The 21037-nt window shown below is 42.2% G+C and overlaps 1 protein-coding gene across 1 annotated transcript; it reads right to left on the bottom strand.

Annotated features, from left to right (window-relative positions):
- Positions 1-183: 183 nt before the first annotated feature.
- Positions 184-20798, bottom strand: LOC311113545 (myomesin-2-like; the record flags this gene model as incomplete). The annotated part of the gene is made up of 38 exons (XM_084156790.1): positions 184-657; positions 855-910; positions 993-1015; positions 1250-1286; positions 1456-1619; positions 1900-2005; positions 2196-2234; positions 2359-2446; positions 2674-2787; positions 2979-3046; positions 3430-3489; positions 3823-3967; positions 4271-4407; positions 4531-4575; positions 4675-4781; positions 4872-5031; positions 5315-5429; positions 5693-5868; positions 6040-6166; positions 6422-6609; positions 6842-6859; positions 7067-7188; positions 7463-7637; positions 8297-8314; positions 8621-8804; positions 9054-9181; positions 9960-10013; positions 10158-10357; positions 10780-10921; positions 11590-11751; positions 12005-12169; positions 14230-14274; positions 14571-14659; positions 15882-15974; positions 16748-16902; positions 17111-17246; positions 17710-17805; positions 20695-20798. The coding sequence occupies 38 exons, from the start codon at positions 20796-20798 to the stop codon at positions 184-186; spliced, it is 4515 nt and encodes a 1504-aa protein (XP_084012916.1).
- Positions 20799-21037: the final 239 nt, after the last annotated feature.

The following is a 21037-nucleotide window of genomic DNA, read 5'->3' as shown; positions in this document are numbered from 1 at the left end:
ACATCTACTCTGGTCATTTCTTTTTTTCAAATTTTCTTGCCTGTTAAAGCTCAGTGACCAGCTATATGACATATGACAACTAAAATGGACACCTTCACGTAACAGCTTCTGGTTTCACCCAACTCATGCTATAAATCAGTAGCACTAAATGCCTCAATCTTTCTCAGGCATCAATATCCCTGGTTACTTTCTAGGGGGGGTTGGTGACTTGAGAGATCTGGCTGGGCTGGGGGACTTCATACGCCGAGGGGGGGTTGGGGACTTAGGGGTGGGGGTTGGGGATTTGGCGGTTGGGGTGGGGGACTTTAGGGACGGGGTGGGGGTCTGGGGGATGGGGGTTTGGGCAGGGGTAGGGGTCTTGGAGGCCAGGGGTGCAGGTGTGGCTCCTCTCCCTCCCATTTTGGGCTCGGGGGGGCTCTCGCCTTGCTTGTAGACGCTCACGGTGATCTCCACGAACTCGCCGCCATATTTGTTCCGTACGTTGATGCTGTACTTGCCGGAGTCCTCGGATGTGACGGCGGTGATGGTGAGGCTGGCGAATTTATTGGCCTCAAGCGTAATCTTGGCGTGCTCAGTGGAGACTACCTCATTTTCGTTCTTGAACCAGGTGACCTCTGGACTGGGGTCACCCCAGACTGTGCAGGTCAGGCTCAGGGTCTGAAGGTAGACAGAGGGAGGTGGAGAGGAGAGAGTGAGAGTTCAGAGGTCAGAGAGATCGAGGTCAGCGAGATAGATCTCTTGAATATGCACTCAATTCTCAACGAGAGACCATGTGTTTTCAATACAATCACAATCTTATACAAACATATGTCATCATGATATAACGTTTGTTCAGAGTGCATAGAATATCCCACCTTCTGCTCCATAATGGTGACCACATCTGGCAGACCACCAACCACTCTACCACGGTCTGAGGATTAGGACAGTCAATTAGTACTTGTTGTCACGTTATCACTAGGCTAATATGTACTGTGTAAATATAGTATACTCACTCTTCTCAGCAAAGGCTGCAGCCCTGAAAGATAAAATAACAAAATAATGACATTGTTATAAATCAAAGACTTGGTGTATTACCAAAACATTTGGCAGTGTGTATACGATGAGGACAAATTCTTGCCTTATAAAACCTTTGGAACGTTTAATACTGTGATTGTTATTTTTGTGTTGTATTTTGCCAATATATATATTTTTATAATAATAATTTGAACGACAAACCCCAAGAAGAAAAGCACAGCAATAAGTGTCTTACTTGAGTCTCAGGTACTCCTCATATGCATCGGTATACGCTACAAAAAGACAAATTGACATGGTTGACATGATAAGACATCATCTATAAAGACAAGTTAAGTGCAATTTAAAACAATCCTAGTGGGCAAAACTTCTGGTTGTAATGACATCATTTCAACGTTGTGACATTGTTTTTCCGGCTGGGATTTTTTCTCTCGCAATGCTAACCTTGTCCGGAGAGGTCGAAAGAGCGAGTGTGGGACTTGGTGGCATCCATTATCTGGATGGAGTAGTGTCCCTTTTCCTTCTCTGATGGATCCCTGATCTGCATCCAGGCCATCTCAGCTGTGCCGGCGATCCTCATCTTCTCAGACGACGAGATCTTGCTATCCCTAAACGGATATGGTCAGGTTTATTAGTCTAAATTAAAACCCTGCATTTCGGTCATTCCACAGTTATATTTAAAGGATGGATACTTTAAGTTGAGGCAAGACCAACAGACAAATCTACCCTACAGTCTAAACTTAAATCCATTGAAACATAAAAATAGTATCTAGAAACATCCACTGATTGACATAGGTCAAAGTATGCCTTCAAATCTCATCTCCAAAATGGCTGCATACTGTGTAACCGGCCTTGCTTAGTGTGATGTAGATGATGAGATGTGCGTACTTGTGCAACCAGGCAGTCCTGATCTCCTCTGTGTAGTACTTCATGTAGCACTGGAGCCTGATGCCCTCTGGGGTACACTGAAGCACCAGCTCAGAGGCAGAAGACCCTGACAGGAAAATGAGAGGCAAAGACTTCACAACCACACCAACGCTAAGTACCTTCACAACCACACCAACACTAAGTACCTTCACAACCACACCAACACTAAGTACCTTCACAACAATACTAAGTAACTTCACAACCACAACAATGCATCAATATTTTTCCAAGCAAGTGTTTTGATACAAAGTACATACCAGCAATGTAAGCAATGGCGTTGATAATATCGTCAAACACTGCAAAACGAAAACAGAAGATTTGTAGAAAGAGGAATTCATTTTCAATAGGTCCTGATAAAGGAAATTATATTGTATAAATAATCAGATTATAGATCATAGATATCCTGGAGTAGGAATTTACCTTGGCCAGAAATGTCAAAGACAGAAGTGTCTTTCCCTCTGTCGTCACTGAGTTTAGCTTTGTAATGGCCCTGGTCTTTTCTGGAGAACTGAAGAAAAAAGGTACTATTTACTGAGATTATATTACAAAATCAGAAAAATTTGGCAATATTTTAGATACTATCGTCAACTTCAAAAAAAAAAAACGATACCATGGTAAATGGAAAAATAGGGTCAATATTCATATAAGAAAATGTCTGCAAAAAAAAACGGAGTTCCCTTGAGCAGTTGTATTCCTTGTACAGTCATTGCTTTCAAGGTTTACAGCAGTAGTTACCAAGGAGATGGGGAGAGCAACAGATCCAGACATCACGTTAGGAGGGGTCTCCAGAACGATCTCCTCGTCATCCTTGAACCAGTGGAACACAGTCTCTTTCTTCACATTGGCAACCTGAGACACAAACACATACAGAATACAATCTGTCCCACAAATACAGGAAGTCCCACACCCAATATATGCTCCCAACAATTTAACGTGTAAACTGCAAAGCCCCAATGATTACAAATGTATACACAGTTTCAACCTGAAGTAAATAGATATCTGTAACCACAATAACAAGTCCAAGAAAACGTGTTTGTTACCTTGCAGACGAGCAGAACAGTACATTCGTCATCCACATGGTAGGAAAGGTACTCAGCAAAGTGGGGACCTAAACATGATGAGAAATATTTCATTTTGAAAACTATTATCACAATATAAAGTACATTTTAGCCATTTAGCAGACACTCTTATCCAGAGCAACTTACAGTAGTGAGTGCATACATTTTTCATACTGATCCCCCATGGGAATCGAACCCACAACCCTGGCGTTGCAAGTGCCATGCTTTACCAACTGAGCCACACGGGACCAGTACAAACTGTATCTACAGCGCAATGTGAAATGTTGAAAATAAAACTAACAGACCAGATGATTACTAATGTATGATATCAAGACAACAAAGTCTTCACTTTCTTGTTAAAAAATTAAACATAAACTTTCATACTATCGATCAAATATGTGCCATCAATCATCTGTGTACTAGGATAGAATACCTTGTTTCCTAATGTGCTCTGACCTCTGGAACTCAGCCTCCTTCAAGGCTGCCTTGAACACTGAGAATAGAACACAACAATGTCACTACTGAACCTAATACCCAACCTCTTACACTCCAGCACCGTAACTTTATGGTAAAGAAGAAAATGCTTACTATTATCATATGCATATCAGACTTTGGTTCAAATACTATTTGAAATCTGTCAAATCATTTTAGTGTTTGCTTTAGTCTACCTCGATTGCCAGATGGGCGGGGTTTGTGGTTTTTATTGGCTATTCTATTGGTTCTATTGCGCCAGGAAACTCAATCAAGCCCAGATAAAGTATTTGAAATCATTTCAAATAGTATTTGAACCAAAGTCTGACGTACTGTATATTAAATCCCCTCTCACCATCTCCCACCAGGACCAGAGAGCTCTGGTTCTTGGCTCTGCCGTCATGGATCTGGACAGTGTAGGTGGCCTCGCTGGCCTTGGAGAAGTGATCCACTGTCATCTGGATCACCCCGGTGTTCACGTCATGGCTGATCTTGTGGCTCTGCGGAACATACAAAATACATACCATAATTACATCATGCATGATTCTTAATAACTATTACCTTTATGTTTCAATGTTTCATGTGATTGTGTCTCATGTTATTTGTTATGTATATTCACACTGCATAATTGCCCCTTGTGGGATAAATAAAATATTATTGAATTGAATTCATCAGCGAAATTCAGAGTACAGAAAAAGTCATCATTCCTTTTTTTTCTGTTGTTTTGTTAACTGTCCTACATAACATTCCTTTCTTTTCCTTGATTAAAAAGCAATGTTTGAGGTTGTCGGTTTGGCACCTACATCACTGCTGGTGACCTCCTTGTCGTTGACAATGAACCTATAGGTGACGGCGGGTGACATCTTGAGGCACTGCAGCCAGAAACGCACGTGGCCCTTCTCTAGAACCTCATAGTTCAGTTGGTGCTTCAGTGGGACAACTGGATGAAGAAACAAACAAAAAAATGATCAATTCTCAAGGGATATTTGTTGTGGTATTGTGAGAAGATTCCTATGTGACACTTCATGCCTGACAAAGATGCATATTGAAGCATAATACTCACTTGGATGTCTGATGTTATAGCTGAGTTCCAGCATGGTGTTCAGGGCTGCAAGATCAATTCAAGAATGAAGAATATAGGTATACATTTCTACAAGAAACATATCTATATTTGTAAATCTGAATCTAGGGGCGTATCTAAACCTACCATCCTCTGTCACGGTGTGGCTAGCAGAAACTCCATCAGTGTCAGTCACAACCACAGAGAACGCACCCAAATCACTCACGTCTGGGTTGACAAAAGTCAGCTTAGAGCTGGAAAAGAAATAAATGTTGAAACAAATGATGTTGACAAAAGTATTTAGTATGGTTGTGTGGTCAATAAAGACATAAAAACACACTTACTGTTTGCCCTTAGTTTCTATGGCAACTCTTGGACAGTCACCGATTTCTTTGTAGTTCTTAGACCAAGCAAAGCTGGAGGTCTCAGAAATCTCACAGGCCTCGAATGACAGGAAAATATCACCAGTGTCCTCATCCACTCCACACTGAATCTCCTGGGTGCCTTAACACAAGAAAACAGACAAAATAATAACCTTTATTGCTGAGCGGTAGAGAGGAAATGTTACATATTATGGATCAGCAAAACTGTTCAAACCAAAAACTAATGAAAATCCTACTCAAAACCAATGGATGAGTGTATGCCATATGTTCCTATACCAAAACGGTTCAAACACAAATCACTCACACAAATCCAACATGCTATATCAGACTGAAGTTGTCATATACAGTATATGTCATACAGTTGTCGTATAGGTGTCATATAGCTGTCACATAAGTGTTTTTACCTGGCAGAGCCTTGGCAACCACTGGCTCAGACGTCTGGGAGGCCTTTCCTACTCCCTCAGCGTTGACAGCCTTCACTTTGAATGTATACTCTGCTCCTGCCTCCAGACCAGTCACCTATACAGCGCCAACAAATCATTACATCAATAAAACATCGCAATTAACATTACATTGTTTATTATAGACTGAATCCTAACTTGAGTTACATGAGCACAACATGACACTTAATGTACCAAAACATGATTCAAGCTAAATATTTGAGTTTTACGCACACATATTACAAGTTAAGAGTCAATTTACAAACTCTGCAGAGATGATCTGAACCATCATGTCCTGTGTGCTCATGTCTGCAGGCCTACATACTGTAATTGGTTGTTTACCTGCAGATAACGGTGGCCAATAGCCTCTTCATTCAGGGGGTGGTAGTGATGGCCCTTCTTGGCCATCTCCACGATGTATCCAGTGACGGCACTGGCGCCAGTGTAGACAGGGGCCTTCCACAGGATGACCAGGGAGTCACCTCTGACCTCACTGAAGGCCAAGTCATAAGCGGGACCTAAAGGTCAAAGATCAAACAGTAACTTTGCACAATCTCACTGCCTGTAACTGGAACATTATTCAAATTAAAACAACTTAATTAAAAATTAAATAAGTAACAGGTACATGATACAGTACCACGATACTAATGATAAAAAATAATCATAATAAGATGGTTCCTTTGCTTTACCTGGTACTGCTGTAGTCCAGGCCTCACACTTCAGAGGAGTGCTGGGAGCAGAGGGCACGCCCACACCTGCCAGGTTAGCAGCCTGGACCTTAAACTCGTAGAAGGTTCCCTCCGTCAGACCGTCAACCTAAAGAGAAGGGAACAGTAATGAGACAGGGATCCAAATATATCCAATATTTTCAACAGTGTTGCTACAAGTAGCTACATATTTGCTATTGATTTTGAATGGCAGTTTTATTATAGATCTAATCTATTATTTAGATGCAGAGGGAAGAGTACATACTGTTCACACTATCAACAATGCAGTTATTAAACCATTAAGTATGAAGAACCAAACCTATTTATCCTAATCAGATCCCACTTCTGACACCACGTGACATACCGTGTAGGTCCTGGTCTTGGTGGGGGCAGAGTTGACCTCCTTCCAGGCCAGGCTGTCTGCATCACGCTTGTCGATGTAGTAGGCGTTGATCTTGGAGCCACCGCAGTGCTTGGGGCTCTTCCAGGCAATGATCATGGAGGCTCCGTCACAGCTCAGCATGGTGATGCCATGAGGTGCACTGGGTGTCGCTGTGGCACAGAGTCACACAGGTAAATTCAGAATACCTTTCCATCATGTAAAATTGATGTGAAAATTCACGGAATTATCAAAAGTGGCACATAAAGCACTCTGACAAGAGTTCAGTGCACAGATACAGCAAAGGTGGGGGAAGGGACAGTGAATAAGTCTGGTGGTGAACCTGTTCAGGAGCAGAACTGTGCATTAAAACACCCCTAGATAACAGAACAACTCAATACATACCATACTCCACTCCCCTCTCTCATATTTAGCATTGGACAAAGGAAAATAGTCAAAGTTAAGTATTGATAGTAAGGCAATACTGCTTGCTCTTTGGGGGTCTAGTTCAGGTTACTGTAAAGCACTTTATATGACAACTGTTGGTGTAAAAATGGCTTGATAAATACAATTGTATTAATTGATTGCAATCCTGCGTTTCTTATACGCCAATATTCTATTGATACTTACTGAGGGCGGGCTCCACAGCAATAGGAGTAGATTCCTGGGACTCATCACTGAGGCCATAGACGTTGACAGCCTGGACACGGAACACATAGGTCTCCCCCGGGGTCAGTCCATGGACCACAAACCTGAAACAGGGGAATTAAACATGATCATCTATACGTCTTGAATTGAAGGTAGTATTGCTGACTCTAAGACCTGGACAATATATAGGTGACAGGATTTTGCCAAATCAGTGGCTCGTTTGCAAGGATTTTATTTCTAGATTATTCTCAAGAAGGACAGAGGACTGTCACACTACATTCACTGTCCCATCTCCATTAATAATATATATATTATTAAAATCATTGCAGTAGTTTGAATATATAACTAGTAGACAAATGTATATGTTTAAATGGCTACCTGGTGTGCTTGTAGGGCTTGTGGTTGCATGGGGCCCAGGCCTTGGATCCCACCACAGAGGCATCTATGTAGTAGCCCATGAGGTGGTTGGGGTGTTTGGGGGGGTCCCACTGCACGAACACAGAGGACTTGGTGTTCCTGGTGGCAACCACCTGACCAGGAGCGGAGGGAACACCTAACCAGGCAAAACTCATGCATGTTGGGGACTGGAGATACTGAATTGATGCATCATTACTACACAGTAAGTGAGTATAAGTGCTTAGGAGTTAGAAATACACACATATCTTCAAAATAAATCTTCAAATAAATGATCGTCATCATTTATAAACACCTTCATTCAAGATGGGAAAAATAATGCATTTCTCATTATGCATAACATACCCGATGTGACGTGATATCTTGGTGCGATGTTATGAGGAGATACATAAGAATAAAGAACAATGAACACAATAACCACTCTGTAAACCTGCGGACTATATTCTACAACACATACCTTCAGCAAGGGGTGACAGAGGCATTCTTAACAGTTGTGATACATTATGTCATGCATCTTTCATGTAGGGAGTTGGTGTCAGACAAGAGGGTACCATTATCAATCATGGATATTGTGGGGACGAAACGCATTTTGGGATTGTGACGTTAGGGTGAGGATACTGTCGGATTTGATGTGACTTAATCACGCCCATCATCCTTCGTAGTTAGTTTCTCCAAAATACGAACAGGGGTGAAAGACCGATTTGTGATTGTGACATTACAGGAGTGTGATAGTCACATGTCATAAATCTCAGTGCGTTTAAAATAAGGGATAAACGTTGGGCTTCACATTGTACATACCAACAGGCCGCTCACTGCCTGAAACATATGTTAAACAGAGTTTCATTTATCAAATTAGAATTGGAAGGATTCCTTGACTGTCACTGTTTGTAAATGCATTTTGTGTGTGTATGTGTGTGTGTGTACCCGTCTGTGTGTGTGTACACGTCTCCGTGTATGTGTGTGTGCGTGTGGGTACCCGTCTGTGTGTGTGTATGTGTGTATGTGTACCCGTCTGTGTGTGTACCCGTCTCCGTGTGTGTGTGTGTGTGTGTGTGTATGTGTGTGTGTGTACCCGTCTCTGTGTGTGTGTGTGTGTGTGTGTGTGCTAAACCCCACTCTTACCATGCTCATCCACCTTTTCGATGGGATCTGTAGGCTCAGAGGCCTCGCTGGCTCCGTACAAGTTCTCTGAATACACACGGAACTGGTATTTTTTCCCGGCTTCCATATCGAAAACGGGGTAGCGAGGGGACTGCAGTTTCACTGCTGTGTTGATCCTCTGCCAAGCCCCAGTGCCTGCCATGGACTAGCGGATATTTGGGACGGGAGGGCAAATGAAAGGTAAAGCCTTCTACAACGTCATTGAATCACTCATCTCATTAGTAAAATGCCTTTAGCTACCTGCCAGCTGTTATTTCTTCAATCTTTCAAAACTCTTACTGCACTTTAGACAGATTGGAAGTTGTGAAAAGATAAATGGACTGTCTAATCTATTACAGTTCCTGTACTGAGTGATCTACATAGATGGGAAAGGGAATGGAGCAGCCACACACACCTTCTCAATGAGGTACCACAGTGGTGCCCGTCCACGAGGGCTGGGGGGTTTCCAGCTCAGCACGATATATGATTTGAATATCTCTGAGGCATGCACATCTGTAGGCTCCCCCGGCAATGTAACGTAACCTACATTGGGATTGAATGGCATTGAACAATACTTCATAATCCTTCATCATTATTTGATCATTAATAAGTACATTTGGGGTTAATTTAGTATTGATTATTATGGAATTACATTTGGGGTTAGTTTAGATCGTTTTAGTTACAACGTTAGCATCAAGAGTTAGATAATGGGTTAAACATTATACAACGCAAGGATGACATTAGGATATGAAAGATGAAGGGTATAAGGAATAAGGAAAATAAATGTAATCTACCCATGTTAAATCTACCTTTAAAAAGCTGGCTGTTTAGATGCCTATTTATTATGATGCCCAGTGGTGTCAATTAAGTTGCTTAGAAAATTAGTTTTTATTCATTCATATTATGAACAAATGTTTAGAAATGAATATGACTACTATCATTAGAATTGTTACTATGTCAATTCCAAAGTCCAATCGAAAAGCTGGAGGTGAGCAGGAAGCGCGAGGGTTTATTGATTAATAATGATGAGATACTCAGGGGAGAAATCCTTCTCCTTTAAGGTACTGAGAACACATGTATTTATGTGTACATATATTCATGTGTGTAGTATTGTATATTGTAAGGGCTTTTGCCGATACAATATATTTAACAGGTATTTGCTTTGATGGATATTGGTCAGTTATGGAAAGTTATGGATATGTCGATTTTAATGCTGTTTGGAAGGTTAATTTGTTATCCAGTGTTTTTGTTTAATAGATGAGAGGAATAGAATAGACTGAACACAGTATTTTGGTCCGTTACCATTGCTGGCATACTTTACCTTCCAGGTCATCATCTTTAATCACTATTTCATGTTTCCCATCCAGTTTAATCACTGTTACAACAGAGGAAAAAACAGAAAGGCCATTTATGACACAAAGGTGCATCTGCTGGCTGATATTCCACCAAAAATATCGATACAAACGTTTCCTTTGAGTATGCACTCAAGTAGACATCATGAGTGTGTGTGGTTATGTACCTTGCAGTCTTTCTCTCTCAGCTGGGTCCAGGGCAGTCACCTTGTCAGACTCGCGAGATGGTCTGCTGATACCGGCACTGTTGACAGCCCTGACCCGGAAGTGGTAGGCGTGACCCACGCTCAGGCCGTGCACGGGGTATTTACAGATCTGCACTGGGGCGTCGTTACACTGGGACCAGGTAGCACTACCAGACTCACGTCTGTACAGGAGGAGAGGGAATTACATCATAAACCATAGAATGTATTGATGTGTGGAAGTGCTGTACTGAACGGACATCAACAATGAGAATATACTAGGTCAGCAATACTGCAGATGTTTGTAATTCCATCAGTCATTTATCTATAAATCTAATTTGCATGCCTTCGTCACAAGACTTTGCTTGGCTCTGTAAGATCCGGTAGCTTCACAAAATCAATTGCTCTACCAGATTAGATGTGAAACATCATGTGATCGTGAAAAACCATGTTTCTAACAATCATTCCACTATCATACACTCTCAATGGCCATCCTGTATATATTTTACATCTTCTAATAACTACAATCAAATCTGCTTTTATTACCATATGTTGGAGATTCTGTACGGGAGAGTCTAACATAATGTCCTAAATTACTCAAACTGACTTGTCCACAAAGTATCCAGTGATGGCAGACTCGTTGGTGGTGTTGGGGGGTTTCCAGGCAACCAGGACGTAGTCCGAGTTGATGTCAAACGCCTTGACGCTGATTGGTGCACCAGGTGCTCCAGCCACAGAGCGAGCAGCATCTGGGGAATAAGGAAGCGATGAAGGAAACAAGGTGGGAATAAGGAGACAAAGTGGGAATACTGTATAAGTCACTTGGGTTAACACATGCAAATATGTATGGAATTACAAACTGAATACAGTATGTAAAATGCTATGCCTAGAGCATATCTTCGTGTTGAGTCAGGCCTGAAGTTTAAAGGGCCCGTGGGAACTGTGTCATTTATCACTACATGTTTCTTAACAATAAACCTCAAACCTGGTATTGTTTCTAATGTATAGTATTATAGTAAACATTCTTTCCTTTCTAATGTATAACATGAAATAGTATTTCTCTAATATAAATATGTTTTTTCTACACTCTTAGAAAAAAGGGTTCCAAAAGGGTTCTTCCCCATTCGAGAACCGTTTTTGGTTCCAGGTAGAACCGCTTTCGGTTCCAGGTGGAACCCTTTTGGGTTCCATGTAGAACCCTCTGTACAAAGGGTTCTAAATGGAATCCAAAAGGGTTCTACCTGGAACCCAAAATGGTTCTACCTGCAACCAAAAAGGGTTATTCAAAGGGTTATCCTATGGGGACAGCCGAAGAACCCTTTAAGGTTCTAGATAGCACCTTTTTATCTAAGAGTGTATGCTGCTTTATTGTGAAATTATAATATTATCATTTAATTATAAGTCCATATGACTTTACCTTTCACAAACAGATAGGCGCTGTGCTCGGTGGTGCCGTCCTTCGTCCACATGCGGAGGGTGTACAGACCCTCATCATCCTTGGCCAGGTGGGGCAAAGTCAAAGTGGCAGCGCCCCCACCAACCTTAATCTCAGCCAACTTCCCTGCCTTCAGCAGTTTATCTGATCAACAACAGAGACGGAATAACAACACTTTATCTAGTAGTTCGTTGTTGTTGAGAGTTGACCCTAAGAACATGGATAGCATCTGTAGAATGTGTACAAAAACTGTTGCTTCTTTCTATGTCATACTGTAATCTGATGGGCTGTGCTGTGAATTAAGATGCACTGTGCTTTTTACACGATGTACTGTATGGCTCTCCTGTGTTGTGCTGTACTGTGATGATGCACCATTGAGTTATGTTCACTCGCTCACCGTCTCTGTACCACTGGGCCAGTGGTGGTACGTTGGGCAGGTCGGGAACCACCACCATGGTACACACCAGACTGATGGAGCCTCCCTCTGTTCCGAACGACACTCCAAACCTATCCAGCATGGTGATCTCCAGCTTACTGTGGTGAATCACAGTCAGGTGGGGCACTGAGGAGAAGACAAGGACAACACATGCTAATATATTAGTAAACCAATAATATCCTATAGTACTTACTATGATCTGTGTTAACCAAAACAACATATACCTACAGCGCATTCGGAAAGTTTTCAGACCCCTTGACTTTTTCCACATTTTGTTACGTTACAGCCTTATTCTAAAATTGATTAAATTGTTTCATCAATCTACACACAATACCCCATAATGACACATCAAAACAGGTTTTTATTTTTAAAAACGGAAATATCACATTTACATAAGTATCCAGACCCTTAACTCAGTACTTTGTTGAAGCACATTTGGCAGCGATTACAGCCTCGAGTCTTCTTGGGTATGACGCTACAAGCTTGGCACACCTGTATTTGGGGAGTTTCTCCCATTTTTTTCTGCAGATCCTCTCAAACTCTGTCAGGTTGGATGGGGAGCGTTGCTGCACAGCTATTTTCAGGTCTCTCCAGAGATGTTAGATTGGGTTCAAGTCCGGGCTCTGGCTGGGCCACTCAAGGACATTCATAGACTTGTCCCGAAGCCACTCCTGCGTTGTCTTGGCTGTGTGCTTAGGGTCGTTGTCCTATTGGAAGGTGAACCTTCGCCCCAGTCAAAGGTCCTGAGCACTCTGGAGCAGATTTTCATCAAGGATCTCTCTGTACTTTCCTCCATTCATCTTTCCCTCGATCCTGACTAGTCTCCCAGTCCCTGCCGCTGAAAAACATCCCCACAGAAAGATGCTGCCACCGCTATGCTTCACCGTAGAGATGGTGCCAGGTTTCCTCCAGACGTGACGCTTGGCATTCAGGCCAAAGAGTTCAATCTTGGTTTCATCAGACCAGAGAATCTTGTTTCTCATGGTCTGAGTCTTTTGGTGCCATTTGGCAAACTCCAAGCGGGCTGTCATGTGCCTTTTACTGAGGAATTCCGTCTGGCCAATCTACCATAAAGGTCTGATTGGTGGAGTGCTGCAGAGATGGTTAACCTTCTGGAAGGTACTCCCATCTCCACAGAGGAATTCTGGAGCTCTCTCAGAGTGACCATCAGGTTCTTGGTCACCTCCCTGACCAAGGCCCTTCTCCCCCAATTGCTCAGTTTGGCCGGGCGGCCAGCTCTAGGAAGAGTCTTGGTGGTTCCAAACTTCTTTCATTTAAGAATGATGGAGGCCACTGCGTTTTTGGGGACCGTCAATGCTGCAGAAATGTTTTGGTAACCTTCCCCAGATCTGTGCCTCGACACAAACCTGTCTCGGAGCTTTACGGACAATTCCTTCGACCTCATGGCTTGGTTTTTGCTCTGACATGCAATGTCAACTTGGGACCTTATATAGACAGGTGAGTACCTTTCCAAATCATGTCCAATCAATTGAATTTACCACAGGTGGACTCCAATCAAGTTGTAGAAACATCTCAAGGATGATCAATGGAAACAGGATGCACCTGAGCTCAATGTTGAGTCTCATAGCAAAGGGTCTGAATACTTATGTAAATAAGCTATTTCTGTTTTTTATTTTTAATAAATTAGCGAACATTTCTAAAAACCTGTTTTTGCTTTGTCATTATGGGTATTGTGGTTAGATTGATGAGGAAAAAATAAATGTAATCCTTTTTAGACTAAGCCTGTAATGTAACTAAATTAGAAAAAAGTCAAGGGGTCTGAATACATTCCGAAGGCACTGTATATCAGTATATAATACATACATATATTATGCATCACTGGATGAAGAACTGTCAGTGTGATACATAAACAAACCAACCTAGCACAATCCAATATTATCATGGTTGATGTGTCAGTAAATGTTTGTTGTATTGTAACATTGTAAGGTCCTTCAGTGTGTGTTGAATAGAAGTCTCCCCTTGTTTTCATTCGTTGACTGGCTCAGGGCCGGAACAACACAAAGTCATGCTCACAATAGTTTCTAGTGCTTATCAGGCCACTTAGATAGAGACTGTTATTTGTGGCCTCTGATCTCAAGCAAAGCCTGCCATGTCTGGGCCCCATTCCAGCAGCACTGGGCTGGTTCTCCACCCACCCTCCTCCTCAATCCACTCTTTCCTCTCACCTTGACCAACAAGCTGGCAGGACCCATGGGCTCCTCCTGCTGGTCCTAAGAGGAATACAAATATTTTTTAGAAATGGAAGAAGGAACATTATTTTCTAAAATGAAAACCTTTATTCAGATTCATATGCTATGGGTGTTTGTTGCTTTGTAGATTGACATTTGAGGGAACTTTTCATAGCAGTGCAAATACTTCAAATACTTTAGTGCAAATACTTAAATGACACAGAGAGCGAGAGAGAGAGAGAGAGAGAGAGAGAGAGAGAGAGAGAGAGGGTAGGAGAGAGGAGGAGATAGTGGAAGAGAGAGAGAAAGCAAGAGAGGAGAGAGAGAGAGAGACTCACTCTTGACAGTGACAGAGGCCTTGCTGGTAGTTGAGCCATGGGAGTTTGTTGCCACAGCGCTGTACTCAGCAGTATCACTCACCACACACCTAAAGTGAAGGAAATTAGATATTAGTATATTATGATTTCATTGGCTCAAATAAATGGTACATGTGTATTGTGTTGTTCATTATCACTGTTTATACAATGGGTGGGTCTAATCCTGAATGCTGATTTGTTAAAAACGGTTAATGTCATAGGGGTTTATTGGCATTGTGTTAAATGACCTCAGGACTGGGTAAAATCCAAGAAATGTATTTTGATCAAAACATCCTCCCCTTCACCGTCATTCCTTTTAAAGGACGACTTTTAATCCCAGTCAAATGTTTGACGACATTAACGAGTAGAAGGAGACATTGCGTTTTGGAAAGTGATCTCATGGCTTGAGAGCGCCAATCGAACAGAAGGCGACGTTCTGAAGCGGCAGAAGGCGTTAAGAAGGCGTCACATCGTAAGGAGAGACATTCCAAAGGAGAAACCGAGGGTGAGAATAGAAGAGGAGAAATGTGACCTTCCCCCCTGGAAGTACTATTTTAAAGACGATCCTTTTTCCATTTCCCCAGCTGGGGTGATATGGATCTCAGGCCGTTTCTTTCCACTCTCACTCTCTTTCTCTTCAAATATTATCAAAGACAACTAATTGATTAAGGGTGGAAAAGAAAGGCGTTTGAAAGAGAGCGTGTTGGGGCGGAGGAGTGGGGAAGGGCTAACTTAAATGGTGTTCTCCTTTTTGACCCAGTAACGTAATGACGTCGCAGGAGAGATTCAGTGCAGAGAGCGAGAGGGGGGAGGACGAATGAACGGATCGAATGACACGGAGGTCAGCACTTCGGTATGAACAGCTGAGGCGTCTTGAAGATGAGAGCCGGGAGGGCCAGCGACATGCAGGCTGTCTTTAGAGGCGGAGCTGGCTTTAGACTAAATAGGAAATGCAACAACCCCCTCCTCCCTTCAGTTTCACTGGGGTGCCATTCACTTTCACTGGCAACAGGGAACAGCCAAGGGGTACAATGGGTACTGCCTGACAACAAGTGGAAAAACAACACCTGTTCATAGAGTAGAACAAGGCAAGTGACAATTTCATTTGACGTCAGTAAGTTCAAGAAATGAAACACAATTTGATGTATGTGATAATGATTTCAAAAACTACAGTATGTGAATTGAATTTCGGTTCATGTCCTTAATCAAGTTGAAATGAACCCGAACTTGACCTTGGTCAAATTAAACCAATTAACATGAAAAGAGACAGCGAAATAGAGGGAGGTACAGTACCTGCTAATAATCAGACTGTGTACTCCATACTTGCTCTCAATCTTGTACTTTCCTGGGGCACTCAGTGGGTCAACAGGTTTCCCTCCCTTATACCTGAAAATACAAGGCATCAAGTTAGTAAGTGGGTTCTTTTACACCGTAGTATTGATGGAATTCTCTATACTGACGTGTTTTTAATACATCTGCTATGTGACATATAACTAATATGGCATAATATTGACATAACTAATATGTTAGTATATTTGACATTACTTCAATGGTTAAACATCACTATTTTGACAAATTCTAATGAGATCGTGTTGACAGTAAACATAAACAAAATATGTAGCCTAAATATCTGTGAAGTCCTTCCAAAAAAAGACTGAAATGTGCAGAGACATTTCTAGCATTAGACAAGACCAAGGTGCTGGCTGTTAAAGTAGAGACGGTGTAATTGGTGCTAATGTGATCATTAACATGGTGCTAATGAAACCAATAAAGTGAGGAAACCTCACTAAAGAGCTACGTCTCCAATAGACACCATAATGGAGGCTAGTCACTCATATGAGGCCTACGTCTCCTTGATCGAATAGTATTGTTGATGACCAACCAAGTACTGTCCCAGAGGACAAATCTGGTTGATATGATGTCATTATAACCAGTTTACAACCACAACTGCAGGTAAATGCTAATTAAAAGTGCATTCTAATCCATCGTAGGTAAATGTCGCTAAATTGGCTGTAATTAGTTGCTAAGTTGTTGGTAAAACATGTCACATCTCAAAGACTACATGGCTAATCATAGTAGTTACTAGATGCATACACAATATGGAAACTAATACATAATGAAGTACAACAGTAGTCCAATAAGAGGTAAGCGCTCCTAACCATTTGACAATAGGCCTGGGGTGACCGCCTACAGTGCAGAACAGCTTGATAGGAGTCTTCTCCCACACAGTGTGGGGCCTCAGAGCCACCAGGAAGTCAGGGGCTTTGTCCGTCTCTGTACTCAACGTTACCTTCTTGTGCATCATCTCCTGCACCTGAGGAGAGGCGGCATAGGTTGCATTAGCAAATGAGGGGGAACCTTTCCTCCAGCAGTGATAAGGTTAGTACAGGTAGAAATAGGATAACATAAACTATAGACAAAAAACTATCAAATAGTACATATCTATTTAACTGGGGTACTTGCAAATCACAGGGTTAGCAGCACTGTACATAACATGATCCTTCCACAATCCAGTGTATTACCTCTCTCTTAATCGCAATATTATCCACTTGGGTCTTCGTGGCCACTCTCATCCTGTGGAGCTCCTTCTGAATTGAAGCCAGTCCTTTCCCAACATGACTAGACACTCGCTGGTACTCCTCTATCTCATCGGCGCTCCTACACACATATTCCACAGCAGGAAAGATAAGAATTGATATACCGGTACAATATACAGTGCTGTGTTTTATTAAAAAACAACAGACGAACACTTCAATATATTATCCAGTATTAGGTCAGATAGGTCCGTTATTAACATCTAATCAACACATTCTGTATAACAGGGTTCCACAACTTGCGGCTTGTTTCTGACTGTGGTTCATATTCCCTTACACCTAAAACAGCATGACATATCGGCCCTGTCCAGAAACAACCCCTAGCCCCTTCCCCTAGGCACTTCATGTAGACCTGAAATAATTTAATCGGTATGGCAGTAGTTCAATCTTAGCTGGGTGGAGATTTTGCCATATTGCTTACACCTATCCAATCGTTTCAGAGCTACACAAGTGTCTAGGGGTAAGGGCTAGGGGTTGTTTCTGTACTGGACCAATGTAGCTGGGAGACACTGTCCTATTGGACCCACCTCTGCCTGAACGCCGGCACTGTATAGGCTGGTTCAGCCATAGCCTCCGTGGCGTGGGTTTGCTGCACCTGGTTCACTGACCTAGAGCTTGATTTCCTGTGGAGAGAGAGCGGTCGTTAGAGTCATTAGAACAGGAAGATAAACAAACACTTAGTGCCGGCACTGTTGTGGTGGTACTGTGATTTTAAAATGTAAAAACAATTGCAGAATATATTTCATATAAAAAAACTAAAGGGACATAAAAGCTAATAAAGCAATTAATTAAGTGGTTTTCACCTAGATAGTGAGATCATAGGTATTGGACAAAAGATAATGGTCAACTCTACAACTTTTCAACCTCATTTTCAATATCTCCAGCACAATACCAGTGTCAACCTATGTGAAAATGGCGCATTTCTACGCTTTGTAGAAAAAAATATAAAGTTAAAAATGTCTACCCGATGATATCATCAAAAGTTAAACCTTTAAAAACAGTGATTTCCAAACACTATGAGATTCGTGGTGACGTGGGGAGAAAGAAAATACCCTCCCTTGGGCTAGAAACTCGTTGCAGGTTTAGAAAATCAGTTTTGTACTTTAAATCCTACCCTGTGATGTCACAGAGAACCATTGTTTTCTGTACCTTTCTTCTTATCTTTTTAACCACAGATCATAGAAATGTGCTGTTTTCACATATACAGTGGGGGAAAAAAGTATTTAGTCAGCCACCAATTGTGCAAGTTCTCCCACTTAAAAAGATGAGAGAGGCCTGTAATTTTCATCATAGGTACACGTCAACTATGACAGACAAATTGAGGGAAAAAAATCCAGAAAATCACATTGTAGGATTTTTAATGAATTTATTGCAAATTATGGTGGAAAATAAGTATTTGGTCACCTACAAACAAGCAAGATTTCTGGCTCTCACAGACCTGTAACTTCTTCTTTAAGAGGCTCCTCTGTCCTCCACTCGTTACCTGTATTAATGGCACCTGTTTGAACTTGTTATCAGTATAAAAGACACCTGTCCACAACCTCAAACAGTCACACTCCAAACTCAACTATGGCCAAGACCAAAGAGCTGTGAAAAGACACCAGAAACAAAATTGTAGACCTGCACCAGGCTGGGAAGACTGAATCTGCAATAGGTAAGCAGCTTGATTTGAAGAAATCAACTGTGGGAGCAATTATTAGGAAATGGAAGACATACAAGGCCACTGATAATCTCCCTTGATCTGGGGCTCCACGCAAGATCTCACCCTGTGTGGTCAAAATGATCACAAGAACGGTGAGCAAAAATCCCAGAACCACACGGGGGGACCTAGTGAATGACCTGCAGAGAGCTGGGACCAAAGTAACAAAGACTACCATCAGTAACACACTACGCCGCCAGGGACTCAAATCCTGCAGTGCCAGACGTGTCCCCCTGCTTAAGCCAGTACATGTCCAGGCCCGTCTGAAGTTTGCTAGAGTGCATTTGGATGATCCAGAAGAGGATTGGGAGAATGTCATATGGTCAGATGAAACCAAAATATAACTTTTTGGTAAAAACTCAACTCGTCGTGTTTGGAGGACAAAGAATGCTGAGTTGCATCCAAAGAACACCATACCTACTGTGAAGCATGGGGGTGGAAACATCATGCTTTGGGGCTGTTTTTCTGCAAAGGGACCAGGACGACTGATCCGTGTAAAGGAAAGAATGAATGGGGCCATGTATCGTGAGATTTTGAGTGAAAACCTCCTTCCATCAGCAAGGGCATTGAAGATGAAACATGGCTGGGTCTTTCAGCATGACAATGATCCCAAACACACCGCCCGGGCAACGAAGGAGTGGCTTCGTAAGAAGCATTTCAAGGTCCTGGAGTGGCCTAGCCAGTCTCCAGATCTCAACCCCATAGAAAATCTTTGGAGGGAGTTGAAAGTCTGTGTTGCCCAGCGACAGCCCCAAAACATCACTGCTCTAGAGGAGATCTGCATGGAGGAATGGGCCAAAATACCAGCAACAGTGTGTGAAAACCTTGTGAAGACTTACAGAAAACGTTTGACCTGTGTCATTGCCAACAAAGGGTATATAACATAGTATTGAGAAACTTTTGTTATTGACCAAATACTTATTTTCCACCATAATTTGCAAATAAATTCATTAAAAATCCTACAATGTGATTTTCTGGAAAAAAAATTCTCATTTTGTCTGTCATAGTTGACGTGTACCTATGATGAAAATTACAGGCCTCTCTCATCTTTTTAAGTGGGAGAACTTGCACAATTGGTGGCTGACTAAATACTTTTTCCCCCCACTGTATGGACACTGGTTTGGTGCTGGAAATGATGAACAGGAGGTTGAAAAGTTGCAGAATTGCCCTTTAATTTCTTATCAAATATAACTAGTAAAGAGTCCAGAAACTGGATAGTTTTTTCTTGATGGGTTGGGGTCTAGAACAGGGTTCAGCATATGTTTCAGGCACAGTGAAGCAGTGGCATGCACACTAGTCTATGACATAAGACATGGGTTGCATAACAACATCAACGTCACGACCTGCTATGACCCGGTCAATAGGTCCCAATACTTTGGCTTCTGCTTGCAGCGTGACAAATTCTGAGTTTGAGGCTTCATTGGGTACAGTTCCATTTGCCCACCCCCACTTCACCTCACCACAGACTCCTATAACCTTGGAAATGCAGTTTGAAGCACAGCGGATGGCGTAACCACCAAAGGGTTGTGGTGGTCTGAGCTTTAGGATGCAGTGCTACTAAGGAGCATTAAAGCAACATCTAGTGGGCTGCTATGACCCATACGACCCTAAAACAAGGCAAAATCCATTGCCACAAGCCGCATAGCATCAGCATGGGGTGGGGGACATTTGAAGTTGGAGACCATCTCTTGTCCACTCCACTTCCCTCTACACCAGCACTATGTACATCCATACTATTGTACTCCAGCTACTATTGCCAAAAAAAAACAGCATTCTATAGTGCTGCAGGTGAGCAGTAACACTAATCCCCTACCTTGAAGACTGCTCCTTGACAACATGCTTAGTAGTGTGAGAGCTGTGATGGCTGACGTGGCTCACATGCTTCTTCTGATTAAAATGCATGACTTTGGTAGCCATGGCTGGAACACTTCAAAAGAAACCTGGTCACAATACCAGGTAGGAGAGGGAGGAGGGAGGGGTAAAGGAAATGGATATGTTTACCTTTACTTCACATGCAACTGGACATTGGAGATTGTTTGCTGTGTTAATGGGGTTTTCAACATTAACATCAATGTTTTTTGCATTATCAGACACAATAATGACTTCCCCTTAAGCGCTTTCACGCTGCTATTGTCAACTATAGTTGTCAACTATCT

Source organism: Coregonus lavaretus (assembly GCF_964263955.1).
Source record: "Coregonus lavaretus genome assembly, chromosome: 40".
Classification (NCBI taxonomy): Eukaryota; Metazoa; Chordata; class Actinopteri; order Salmoniformes; family Salmonidae; genus Coregonus; species Coregonus lavaretus.
Note: the sequence above shows the minus strand (reverse complement) of the source record. Positions and strands in the feature narration are given on the sequence as shown.